The sequence below is a fragment of the Melanerpes formicivorus genome, unplaced genomic scaffold (assembly GCF_026170545.1).
Source record: "Melanerpes formicivorus ecotype bairdi unplaced genomic scaffold, bMelFor1.0.p_v2 SCAF_63, whole genome shotgun sequence".
In the NCBI taxonomy this organism is placed as follows: Eukaryota; Metazoa; Chordata; class Aves; order Piciformes; family Picidae; genus Melanerpes; species Melanerpes formicivorus.
In genome coordinates, this window is record NW_027142415.1 from 257,454 (window position 1) to 271,127 (window position 13,674).

Consider the following 13,674-nt stretch of genomic DNA (forward strand, 5'->3'; position numbering starts at 1 on the left):
GGGGTTTGGAGCACAGCCCTCTGAGGAGAGGCTGAGGGAGCTGGGGTTGCTTAGCCTGGAGAAGAGGAGGCTCAGAGGAGACCTTCTTGCTCTCTACAACTACCTGAAGGGAGGTTGTAGCCAGGAGGGGGTTGGTCTCTTCTCCCAGGCAATCAGCACCAGAACAAGAGGGCACAGTCTCAAGCTGCGCCAGGGGAGGCTGAGGCTGGACGTTAGGAAGAAGTTCTTCACAGAAAGAGTTATTGGCTATTGGAATGTGCTGCCCAGGGAGGTGGTGGAGTCACCATCACTGGAAGTGTTTAAGAAGAGACTGGATGGGGCGCTTGGTGCCAGGGTTTAATGAATTAGATGGTGTTGGGTTATAGGTACTCAATGATCTCGAAGGTCTGTTCCAACTTGGTTAATTCTATTCTATTCTATTCTATTCTATTCTATTCTATTCTATTCTATTCTATTCTATTCTATTCAGTTCACTATCCCCTGTGTTACAATATTCGTTGACTACTTCGTGCTTAAGACCAAGGAATAAAAGTTTGTCCAGAGAGAGCATTTCAGATTTGCCCAGCAGTTATTTCTGCACTGGAACATGGGAGAGACTTGTTCTTTGCAACTATATTCCACACCTGTGCATTCATTATAAGGATATCTCAAAGCAGAAAATTCATATACAATTTATTTATACTCCTGGTGTTTGACATGTTGCAGTCTATATTTCAGCCTAGAGGGACAAAGCCTAAATATACTGAGGAGAACTGCCGGGAGAGAGCTATTTGCAGAGTCATTCTGTGGCTTGCTTTGGAAGTGTTGGCCATGGGGAAGCCCAGTGGTCAGCCACACTCTTGTGAAACTGCCTCCAAGCCAGTTCCCCACAGCCACAGCTCACTCTGCAGAGCTAGCAAAACCTTCAGGCCACAAACATACCATCAAGTTCCCAGCTACAGATGAAGGGGTGAAACAAGAAAGTTAGTGAGCAGCACAGCTGCCTGTCATCAGTGTGCAGCCCTAGCAAAGTCTGCTCCTCCACGAGGTGGGACACTGTGTGTCATCCCCCACTGCATCAGACCAGTGCTGGGCAGGGGCTGCTGTCTGCAAAACTTGTAGCCAGAGCTAAAGGACAGGGGAGGAATAACGTTTTGGGGTTGTAGCTGTGTGCCTGGAAGTAGAGTTGAAACTGAAGGTATGAGAACATCTCTGGTTTGTTACAGAGGGGTGGTTCCTGTTTGTTTGTGCAGAAGAGCAGGTGTTCAGTATGGATGTTGAGGAATTCCTGACTCCTGAAATACCTTGTCTGGCTCCTGTCACAGCAAGCTGTGAGAGTTCCTGCTTTGCCAAGGCCTGAAGTTTTTGGCTGCAGTTGCAAGTCATAGCTTAGCTGCTATTCCAGTTATCTTTGGAATACTGAGAGAAGAGGAGTTAAGTTCAAAATGTTCTTAACATTTCATGAGTCTTTAATGATCTAATTCTCCATACCTACTTTCAGCAAGCAGGGAAGTTTGGATCAAACACTGGAGATCTGATGAGCTCATTATTGGATTGACAGTACCTGATTAGTGAAAGAGCAGAAGCTCTCCTTACCTACTTTCAGCAAGCAGGGAAGTTTGGATCAAACACTGGAGATCTGATGAGCTCATTATTGGATTGACAGTACCTGGTTAGTGAAAGAGCAGAAGCCAGTGCCCTTATTCCTGTTCCACATGTGTCATTCACAAACCCATCTGTTTCTTCACTTTCCTGCTATTGAGTCTCTCCTCATTTACAGCTCCCCTTACATATTTTGACTGTTTTCAAGCAACATGATACCATAAGCCAGATTTTCCAAACCAGGATCCATTACAGTGGAAATGTTACAGATGGAAATGAAAAGGTGTAGGGGTCTGGTGCCTTTTGCATAAACCCCCATTTCTAATACATCCTGGTCCACTTCAGAAGGTTTGGTGTGAGCCAGGTAGGGCTGGGTCCTCTTACCTATCACACCTACCTAACCTGAACTTTAGCCTCAAGGATCAAATCTTCAAGGATCACATCTCCAGATCCCCATGTAAATGGTTATATGCCCTGCATCACATAGGTACTCCAATACTAACTACAGCAGATCTCTCTGCTTTACACAGAAGCTCAAACATAAACAAGATTTTATTTACTAACCAGGGTTGGGGTTTTTAGTAGGAAAAACTCACTAAAAGAAGAAGCCAGTGCTACCTTTGCAGGTGGGGATTCGATTCCCAGTTCTTTGATCCCCAGGTTTCAAGCTAATATTCTTCCTTTAAATCTCACCATGGCTGTTTTAGATGGGAGTTTGATTGAAGTCCCACTTCAAAAAATCCCATGGTGAGTGACTCTGCAGCTTATGGGGGAATTTTGATATGGTTGGTTTGGTCTTCATTGCCAAGAGAGGCTTAACAAAGTGACCTCTAAATCCTGATAAGGAGAATTAAAAACAAAAACAACAACAAGGCACCAAACAAAAAACCACCACATTTGTTTTAATTCCATCATTGTTGACCTAATCTGCTGAATTTGGCTCATAACCCCTGGTGAGGTTTGTCATGCAGAGCAGGAGACTGAGCAACGTTGCAGCTCAGGAGAGTTAAATTTCATAGAGGAATTACTGCAAGTGTGAGTGTTTTATGGAGACAGAGTTCATGTCCCACTTTAGAGATGTGAGAGCCAAGCTTGTGCCATGCATGAGGATAATGCAGTTTGAAAAGTACTGGGTGCTACATGAACTCCTACCATGCTTTGTTATATGGGGGCCTAAGATTTTCTCTGTGCCTTGTTTGTATTTCAGTTAGATAGTACAAGACAAAAAGCTCCAAATTTACCAAAGCTGCCTCTTTAAAGATGTCTGCAGATCTGTACCCTGCCACTTTATGTGGGACCCTGAGTCGTCAGCCTGCTTGCTGTATAAATATAGTGATAACATTGCCAGTGAACCATGGCAAAGGAGTTCATGTTTCTGCTTAGAGCTGCAAATTATCTGCACAATGGAAAGCCCAAGGCAGCTGGGGCTGGGGCACCAGGACTGGCAACACATGGGTCGCAGATACACCAGTCTGCCCATCACAGATTGGCTCCAAACAGCAAGCTTCACACTCTTTCTTCACATGTATTTTAAAGGATATATTTGGATGGAGGATATATTTGGATGTCCTTGAAGAATCAACAGTTACCATGGAAGTCTTGAATTTCTCTGAGCACCTATCCATGTACTCACTTCTCTGTCCTGAACAGTGTCGATCATAATTGCTGAAGTGAAACAAAAATCCTTCCTGTTTTTTTGGATAACACATTAGTTCTATGTTTTGTCAGTGCCACTGCATCATGTAAAGCCAAATCCAACTCCTATTAAAACTAAATTAGTCTTTCCTGTAACTGCAGTGATAATTATGTGTTCTTACATACTCAAATAATACAATAATAGCATATAATTTCCTTAAACACATAGAACTATCTATGTTGCACTTTATGTGTTAATTAGCAGTAGCCTTTTGTATGTAATGCCTCACCTCACAACTATGGTTTTCCTTACAGCTGCAGAGTAAGAATTTATCTGTATAATAGATCTAGAAGCTGAGTTTATCAAAATGCTTTGAGGATTTAAACTGCTTTGGGGGGTTAGCTGCTATGAATAGATTCTACTAGAAGGCTGAAGAGGTCGTTTTTATAATGAAACATGTTAGGCAAGAAACACATTCTTATGTGTGGTGAAAGCTTGGTACAGACAGCAGCAACATTTGCTCAGGTTTTCTGCTTCTGAAGTTTGGATGCAAGTGAAAAAAAAAAGAGAGAGAGCAAAGATAACTGACTGGTGGGAAGATACTTGTTCTCACTGTATTAACAGCATCTTCCTCTGTGTGTGCATTGAAAAGCATCAGATAGTGAATATCTGATTCATTTGTTCCAGGAACCTACTTTCAGTGGTCTTCATTTAAAGAAAAAGATATTTAGCACAACAAAGATAATCTATTTATTGTTTTTCCAGTGGCAAAATGTGACTGAAACCAACAACAAATTACATTTCAACCATAAAAAGCTATTCAGAACTAGGTGGTACAAAGCCTTTGGGACCCTGTTATTTTCCAAAGGGTCTGAGACTCCAGCTTTCCCAAAGGATTTGGTAGTGATTTTCAATGTACAAAAGGACAGCCTTCAGTGTATTGCAATTTGTTCAGCCTTTCCTTCCTCCTCCAGAAAGGTGTATTGACTTGTGCCCCTGAAGGCCATGCCAAATCATGCAGAACCCAAAAGATTACTTCCCAGCCAATAACTGACAGAAATGTTCCTGCCATCGTTATTTTGCTCTGCGAGATGTCAAAAGTACAGCCACCTCGCAAAGATTAAAGGGAGAACTCATGAGCAACTCATTAGGAAAGGGGGGAACCACTCAGTCATTTTCTCCTTTAAAGTTATCCTTCCACTCAGGCAGCATAATTTCATTTGCAGGCTGTAATTAAAGCTATAATTGGGCTTCGATTCGATCGCAGGCTGATGGGGTGGGCTTAGATTGCTTCTTTAGAACACTGGTGGTAATACAAAGTATTGAGAGTTTTTAAGTGTGGAAAAAACAGTAAAAACAGGTAAGTCACCCAGGATTGGAAATACTTCTTTGACTAGGTTAGAATCTTACAGAACCTGCAACCTCACATGTACAAGAAAAAGTTGCTGGAAGCATTTATGTACTCTGGCTCAGTGCCTAATGTTTTCCCTCTGGATTAAGATGGTAACACACACACACACACAACAATGTAGACTTTGTCTTAACTGCTTGAAAAGCTTAATGTCTGTCTGTGTGTGGCTTTTTACCTTAAGGTAAGCAATGTTTATCATTCATCCAGGGGAAAAGTAGGGAAAGGGAAAGAAAACATTTGTTTTACAAGGGAGGGAAACATGACAACATTACCTCAAGCTTGGAGAGGAAGGTTGAGCTTGGAGAGTTTACCTCAAAATGAAAGTAAAGGCGGGGGGGGGGGGCACCATCACTGTATTTATGTTAATACTGCTCCTTCAGTCTCAAAGTGCGACTCAGTTCTTCATCAAGCAGAAATGCCTCTGCTTGTTTTCAGGCTAACTTCAGCTTACCTTAGAAGCCCTTCCCACCGCCCTTAGATCCAAGAGGAGTCATTCAGAGAGAAGTTAATTAACAGATCCCTAACACTAACACCTACTAGTAGGATCTTGGCATTCTGTTAGGATTCTTTTTAGATTAAGTCTTCATCTAAATATTAAAAACATTAGAGTCCAGTATTTTCTTTGGATCAGTTCCAGATCAACCCAAACCAGCTGTGCTTACTCCATGGTTAAGAAATCATTATTAGAAATTGTTACCATTAAGAAATTAATCTTTTCCTTTCTCTTCAGCAGCAACTTTGAAATACAAGGGAAGATTTATGGCAAAGCTTCTAAGCCTTTTATTTCCCCCCCCATGTTTTCTGAGATTTGCCACAATTAAGCAGTTCAAAGATTTTTCAAGTTGAAACTTGGCTATCACTAATGAGGTTTTAGTGTTCCTCCCTGTGCCTTTTCTTTGGTGATAATCTGGAGGATATATTTGGATTCACTTAAGAACATAACCCTGCTGTTGTGTTCTGGGAAGTTTCTGCAGCATCTGGCTCCAGAGCTGCTGACTGGCTGGGAGCAGACCTCAGAAAGAGGAGGGGAACTCTGCTTTCTGTAGGGCTTCACACTCCTCGCAGGGATGCTGCTGTGGTGTCACGGTTAAAAAATGTTGGCTTTGCTTTCGTTGGTCAGCACTGCAAAACGATTCCTGACATTTCTGCCCTGTGTTTTGGGGGAAATCTGCTTCACCCTTGGACTGTGCTTTTAATTGAAAAAGAAAATGTCTTCCTTCTAAAGAGCTTAGTTAAGATTATATTTGTTTAATGTATTTGTTTGTTGAAGGAGATCTCAGGAAAGGATTAGACGTTAAGTATTGAGTTTATCAAGCAGGCCTGTGTCTGGATTAGATTATAATTGTCTTCCATTCAGTTACTCAAATATTTTCCTGATCACTCATCCAGAAAACTACGTTTTCCCTTCTTGTGGTTTCCTTTCCCTTCCTTGTAGCTAGAACTCTTTAATTTTTCTGCTGATAAAAGCTCGTGGCTTTCGTTTAGTTTGCTTGCACTAACCAAACAGCACGCAGACACTGAAATATTGCCAGCTTAACAACTGTGAAACAAACCCACCTGTAACACCTAGACACACCTATGGAGATGGGTATGCATAAGCTTCAGAGCACAGTGTTGTAATTAACAGCCCTTAATTCCTGGATAACCAGAGCACAGCAGCTGGAACACACTGACTGGCAGTGGTTACTGTTCAGACATCATCACTGCCATTTTATTTACACCAGGGCTGCTGGACAGGGCAGGACTCCTGCTTCTGGGCTCAGGCCAAGTCATATAATTCCTGGGGGCTGCCCAAGCCATTGGGAAATGCTAGTAATGTTGAGTGGTCACTGCAGAGGAACTGGTTTTTATCACTCACTGTCAGGCTCTGGTTTGGGAGCAAAGAATGGAGTAGGACAGACACTTAGGCTGATGCATCTAATAACTGACGTTGCTGTAGATCTAGGAAGGAACACAGACCTTCAGACCCTTCTAGTCTGGTGTCTGCATTCTTTGGCTCTAAAAGTGAATATCCTATTTGTCTTGGGACTAAAATGTATCTTGATGGAACAACCTAAGTACGATAGGAAAATTCTGGGATTGTGGTCCTCAAGCAGTTTGGTAGAGCTAGCTAGTCCATTCTTCCAGCATCAGGCTGTTTAGTTTGTACTGGCTTGTGAGGGTTTTTAGGCTAGTGGCACAATTGGATGAGTGCAGAATTCATTATCAGCATAGCTTAGGACTGATTAAAGCCTTGCTGTCAAATTATATCTGAGAGAGGACTGAATATCTGCCTCCTGCCTGATGTATGACACTCCATCAGGGAGAGACGAGAGGTGGGTGCCAAGATACAAAGGCCTGCCACAACAGCAGCAGTTGTGAGCATGCACAGTAGCAGAGCTTGGAGAAATGTGCTGGCAAAACCAGTAGGAAAACAATCAACTTGGCAATAAGCAACTATTTTTTTCCTGAAACTGGCCTTTTTAGTGAATATTGTATCTTATTTTCTTGCATCCTTTTTCACCAAGCTGCGGCCTGTGCAAGCATTTCACTGTAGTGCAACGGAGCTGCTGGTTTCTTCTCCCTGTCATCAGTGATAATATGGAGTAAGACCAGGTATAAAGTGAATTCCTGCTGTGTGCAGGTGGCAGACTCCAGATTTGTGTCACTGTCCTTTGTTGATGATCCAGTGTTGCTGGACCTGCTGGTTTTGCCATCAAAAAACAGTTGGACTGAGCTTGGGTGTAAAATCCACGTGACACTTTTGCAATCCAGGGCGACTGTGATTTATTTTAAGTTGTAAAGTTTGCAGAGCCTTACAGCAGTCTTCATCTGTGACATTGTCTGGGTTTTCATTTCTTCATAAATGCTGCATTCTCCCAGTGAAAAAAAAAACCCTTTGTTTCTCCTTCCCCTCTACACTTGCCCTTCTCCCTCACTGGGTGTGTATTTATAGTCATTAAGATTCCAAGTAAGGCTTTCTGGATCAGCCCAGAGCTTTCTCATAAATATATCACATAAAATGCAGCAATAATATAAAATGTTGCATATTCCAGGCAAAGCAGATGTTGCAAATGCAATCCCTGATGATAAAAATAAAACCTGGAAATACTGGAAGACTTTTGCAGTTTATGAGGCACATAAAATCTGCTTCACCAGCGAAGAATAGAATCTGCTTTATGCTTCAGGCAACTTTCAGTGATGCCCTGGGCAGCATTTTTAAACATGGATACCTTCTGGACACCTGCCAAAGTCAGCTGGCACAGACAAAAGCAATACTGAAATGGCTAGATTGGGGTTTACCAGGAAATATCAACAAAATTACCAGTTGGATCCAACTGGTTCTTCTCTCCAGCATGAGCAGCACTGCAGTAGTCTGCCCCATTTAATGTTGTTCTTTGGTTATACCACTCCTGGGAGACTCCAGACTGCTGGACTAAAAAGCTAATGAAAGCTTTTATAAAAAAAAGTAACTATGGCATTTAGTTTTTATAAGCTTATAAAGATAGTCAGAAATATTTGTTTTCCTTTTTTGTTTTATTGTTATTATTTGTTATTTTGAAAAGCTTTGTTTTAAACAGAGCTGTCAGAAGCAGACTCAGCAGCCAGTAAATCCACTGGGCTCTCCACAGACTACAAAAACATCTGCCTGGGCTGCTGTGCTCTGAACAGGCTCCAGAGATTGCCCCAACTCAGACAAAGTGAGGAAATGTACTTCTTTGACAAGCTGCACTAACCCACTTCATAAAGCATGATTCACTTCCAATCGTGTCTTTTGCCATTCCTACTTTATTCCAGCCTCTCTCTGACTGGCATCCTGGCCTGCATCAGCAACAGTGTGGCAAGCAGGAGCAGGGAAGTCATTGTGCCCCTGTACTCAGCACTGGTACTGTGCTTGAGTACTTGTGTACTTGAGTACTGTGTTCAGTTCTGGGCTCCTCAATTTAAGAAGGACATTGAGACACTTGAACGTGTCCAGAGAAGGACAACAAGGCTGGTGAGAGGCCTTGAGCACAAGCCCTATGAGGAGAGGCTGAGGGAGCTGGGGTTGTTTAGCCTGGAGAAGAGGAGGCTCAGGGGAGACCTTATTGCTCTCTACAACTCCCTGAAGGGAGGTTGTAGCCTGGTGGGGGTTGGTCTCTTCTCCCAGGCAAGCAGCACCAGAACAAGAGGACACAGTCTCAAGCTGCGCCAGGGGAAGTTTAGGCTGGAGGTGAGGAGAAACTTCTTCACAGAAAGAGTAATTTGCCACTGGAATGTGCTGCCTAGGGAGGTGGTGGAATCACCATCCCTGGAGGTGTTCAAAAAAGGATTGGATGTGGCACTTGAAGCCGTGGTTTAGTTAGTCATGAGGTGTTAGGTATTAGTTAATAGATTGGACTTGATCTCTGAGGTCTTTTTCAACCTTATTGATTCTGTGATTTCAAATACCACTTTGCTTGCTTTACTTCTGTGTGCAGTGGTTCTAAAGCTGCAGGCGTGGATGCTGTGCTGGTGCCTGCATGTGAATTGCTTGTGAGAAGGACCTGAACTTCCTGTTGTTTGTGTCAAAACTGCAAAGATTGTGGTTTTTTCTGTGTCACAAAAACCACTGAGCACAGACAAAAAACCAAACCCTGCAACATACAGCAAGAGGATAGCATGGCCCCAAATTTACTCCAGACTCAGAACCATAGAAACATAGAATTAATAAGGTGGGAAAAGACCTCAGAGATCATCAAGTCCAACCTGTCACCCAGCACCTCATGACTGAACCATGGCTTCAAGTGCCACATCCAATCCCTTTTTGAACACCTCCAGGTGGTGACTCCACCACCTCCCTGGGCAGCACATTCCAATGGCCAATTATTCTCTCTGGGAAGAACTTTCTCCTCACCTCCAGCCTAAAACTCCCCTGGCACAGCTTGAGACTGTGTCCTCTTGTTCTGGTGCTAGTTGCCTGGGAGAAGAGACCAACCCCCTCCTGGCTACAACCTCCCTTCAGGTAGTTGCAGAGAGCAATAAGGTCTCCCCTGAACCTCCTCTTCTCCAGGCTAAGCAACCCCAGCTCCTCAGCCTCTCCTCGCAGGGCTGTGCTCGAGGCCTCTCACAGAGTTGTCATTAATACCTTACTGCTACGAGCTCAGTAGTAGTTTTTATACTTTGATTTGGTTCTAAACAGACAACTTGGGAATGAGCTAACCCTTCTTCTTCTTCTTTCTCTATTGGGATTATGATTGTGTCTTGAACGAGGTTTTATTTGTATGGGGTGGGGTTTTTTTTTGTTGTTTGGTTGGTTTTCATTTGGTTTCCTGAACTTTGAGTAAGAGGTGAGCATGGGAAGGATCAGTTTTCTGGCTGTGAGAGTGGGTGGGTCACTGCTGGCAGTAAAGACTTTTTTTTTAAGGCTACAGAAAAGAAAGCTTTGACTGTTCAGAACTATTTTAATGCATTCAGTGTTCCTCACAGAGTGGAAGTGATGAGTAGGCCAAGTTACAAAGTGCCGATTTCGAAGAATGCCTGGAACAAAATGATGTTGTTAGCACGGCACTGCAAGAAGGTCTAAGAGCAGTGCCTTTGGGGGAATCTTGCTAGAACAGCCAGTAAATAAAAATAGCAAGCAAACTGCTTCTTTATTTTAAACCTAACCCTCCTATGAGTCGGTTACTGTGATAAAAGAGAAAGGTGGCAAACTGAAGAAGGAAATTCAAAGTGGGAAAATGTCACCCAGTGAAGATTTTTGTGTGGATTTGAAGCATCAGCTAAATGACTTCCTGTGATTAGCATTATTTCAGCAAACAAGAAGCTGAATGTCCTTTACTGCAGTTGAGTCAATGCTGAAAGTCAATCCCTTGGACAGCTGACAATGTCTAATAAATATGTAATAACACAACCTGATTGAGCTCTAATGCTGGTGAGCGAGCAGCTCAAGTTCTTAAGAAGCATAAGCCTCCACCACAGTGTGGGTGGTGTGATATGGGCTGTGTTGCTAACCAGATGTGGTGTGTTTCTGTCTTTCAGATTTACCACTGGATTATAGATTTACACGATTTTCCTCAAATAGCTCAGCAACTGCCGGGTACTACCCAAGCCCTCCAAGAGCACTTCTGCCAAATGAGGAGTCAGTGACTATGAAATAGGTTGTTGGCTTTTCCCCTTAAATAACCCTGTGGTCCTTACTTAAACTGCTTTCAAATGCTAATTGGTGAAAATGCTGTGTGATGCTTCATAAAATAGAGTGATGGATTAAAGCAGACTCCTGTGCAGACTTGTGTTTCACTTGTGGCTCTAGTCCAGCTGGAGCAGGTGAGCATTGCATCCTTCTCTCTAAATCTGCTGACCACCACTGTGTTTTGCAAAGTGTGAGTGGCTTCTTCCATGCACTGCACAAAGCCTTCAAGAGAAATGTAGTAGTAATAACACATCCCAAGTTACATTCCACATTTTCAAGGATGTTTTTGGTGCTATTCCTATGAAAGGTGATGCTGTTGCTACCATAAACCCTGGGAAAGCCATGAACCAGACCCTCAGTTATACTTCATTAAGAGTTCCCTTGGACAGCCCAGGTTATCACCTTAGATCAGTGTTTTGCATGCTCTGAGGAATGTATTCTCTCCTGTAACTGTTCTGGTTGATACAGAAAGACTGAAGCCTGAAGAGAAAGATTCATCATACCCAAAAAGAGACTTGAATGGGATTTAGGCAACTAAATGCATACTGACAGTCCTGAAAGCCTTTGTCATGTGCTTCATGTTCTTGAAAGTGCCTAACCACTATTCAACAGTGAGCTTCCCCACATGCCTTTTCCTCATTTAGTCTTCAATACCTCAAGAGTCAGAGCAGCTCTGCAGAAGAAGGGAAACCTGAATTCTCCTCCTCTCTGGGAAATTCTTCCATGAGTAGGAAGGATATAGCACCCAGCTATCCAGAGCCTGTCTTCACCAAGTACAGCCTCAGGCCAGAGGAGAAGGAAGACTGAAGAGAGAAACTGAATGTGTGCTTTCTTATCTGCTAGTTTAAACAAAGGGGCATCCTCTTACCTGTGGACTCAGTTCCAAAGACCTACTCTCCAACCCATCCTCCAGGGAAACTTTGGTTCAGATGCAAAAAACATGTCAAAGATGCTTCTTTAGTCTGCAATTTTGTCTCACTAGGGTGGCAGAATTTCGGACAAATTTCCCTCAAAGTTTAAAGAACAATAAACACCAACTGTATTTTCTTGTTTGCAAAAGGAGTTTACTTCCTTAGGCCTAGGCAGTTAGCAGAATGCATTTAACTTGTGTTAACACAATTCCATCATAGACTCAGAATCACTATGATTGGAAAAGTCCTTCCAGATCATTGAGTCCAACCATTCTCTAACTCTACCATGTCTGGTGCTAAATCATGTCCCCCAGCACCACAGCTCACCCCATATTTTTGCAGCTTCACCAGCTAAAGTATTCTGTGTCAGAATCAGACACAAGCACCATTCCACCTCACTTCAGGGCTAGTAACTCTTGTTTCCGTACTTCTTTCCCTGCCTTTACATAGGGTGCTATTTTTACATTGTGGTCCAGTACACTTACAAGTTAATACTCAACACTTCCAATTTAACAGGAGGGATTGTGGAGTTTTTAAAGGGAAACACAAAGCACATGAGGGGGAATAAAATCCCTGAGAATAGCTTTTCCTTAAACCAAAGTGGATGAGGAAGGAAAATGCAAGTGCCATTCTCCTCCTCATAAACTATAGGCTGAAAAATATTCGACCTCAGAAGGTGACAGTGTGACACTCAAGTTTACTTTGAGATTGCTTTTTAATTAGCATCAATGTCTTGAGCAGCAAATCTGGCTCATGATAAGGCTCTGATGTGTCTTAAGCAGAGAGATGCCCAGATTAAAGTCTCAGATCCCTGATTACAGCATCATTTGAAACTGTAACCTGGGTCAAGTAATCCTCTGCAAATAATTTCTAACTAGGCCATGGTCCAGACCAACATTGTGAACCCTCAGGCTTTGACTGGTCTGAATGTTTGTAGGTAACTGATTTTTGTAGGTAGGGGATTATTGGTTTTTTTTCTCCTTGTTTCTTAAATAAAATGAATTACAATTGAACTGGTCATGAAACTGAGAGTGAAAAGTCCTTGGTTCCTGGCATCTCAGTGGAGAAACAGTATTGTTATTCATGGCAAGGTGACAGATGCTAAAGAGCCTGGACACAAAGTTCAGCAGAAGAAATACACACACGGGCTTGCTCAGCTGGGAGGTGACAGTATCTGTTTCTGCACAGGCTGTCACCAGCCATTTCCACTTGCTGCCAGAAGGACCACACAGCAGCAGAGAAAGAAGTGGGTAACAGAAGGCTCCTGTAAACATGAGCCCATGGGCCACCACAGCCTGTGGCTGCAGGAAGACTTAGGAAAATGAACTGAAGCATTTGCAGAAAAAAACCCTAAAACAGTTCCTGTGAAGTCAGGACCTAAGAGCCCTTACTAAAGGCTCTTCACTGTTCAAGAAGCTCTGAAAACCACTGGGGCCTCATTGCAGAGAGGAGGTGGCAGTCAAGGAACTTTAGGAGGGCAATCAGTGCTGTGGCAATGGGAGAGCCGTTGGAAACGGAGGTGGCAGAGAATTGGTGGAGAGCCGGCCCTATTCAACATGACACTGTCAGGACACCATCTTTGCTTCTTCCTTCTTTCTCTCTTTAGTTTGTTGGTGGGTTGTTTTTCCTTTGGGGGGGGGTGGGGTCGGGTTAAACCCCTGGAAATCTCCAAAACTTCTTGGATTGTGCTGTGAGAGAACATTGATAGAAAGATTGCTGAAGTGCCTGAAGGAGACAACAAGTTGTAAAACCCCATTACAATCACTGTGTCTGGTCAGAGATCCCTGAAAGCCAGAGTTTGGCTTAAAACCAGAGATGAATACTCAGTCTCTTTTGGCATCTGTTTTGGTATAAAGCACATGTGTCTGAATTTTAAAATAAAGAGAATTTATTTCTGAAGGAAAAAAAACAAACCCAAAGCAAATACATGTTCTCTGGCTTTACTTTCTAGCTCTGCATCAACAAGGAATAAAAAGAGCCAAGATCATGGTGAAGCAGGGCAAGG

At 42.9% G+C, this 13,674-nt stretch overlaps 1 protein-coding gene across 1 annotated transcript in view; it reads left to right on the forward strand.

Moving 5' to 3' along the window:
* Positions 1 to 12,694, forward strand: part of NT5DC1 (5'-nucleotidase domain containing 1) — a 120,471-nt gene extending 107,777 nt beyond the window's left edge. The window contains exon 12 of the mRNA XM_068162260.1: positions 10,608 to 12,694. Within this exon, the coding sequence (XP_068018361.1) occupies positions 10,608 to 10,726 (119 nt within the window). The 3' untranslated portion in view covers positions 10,727 to 12,694. The remainder of the gene's footprint in view (positions 1 to 10,607) is intronic.
* The last annotated feature ends 980 nt before the right edge of the window (positions 12,695 to 13,674 follow it).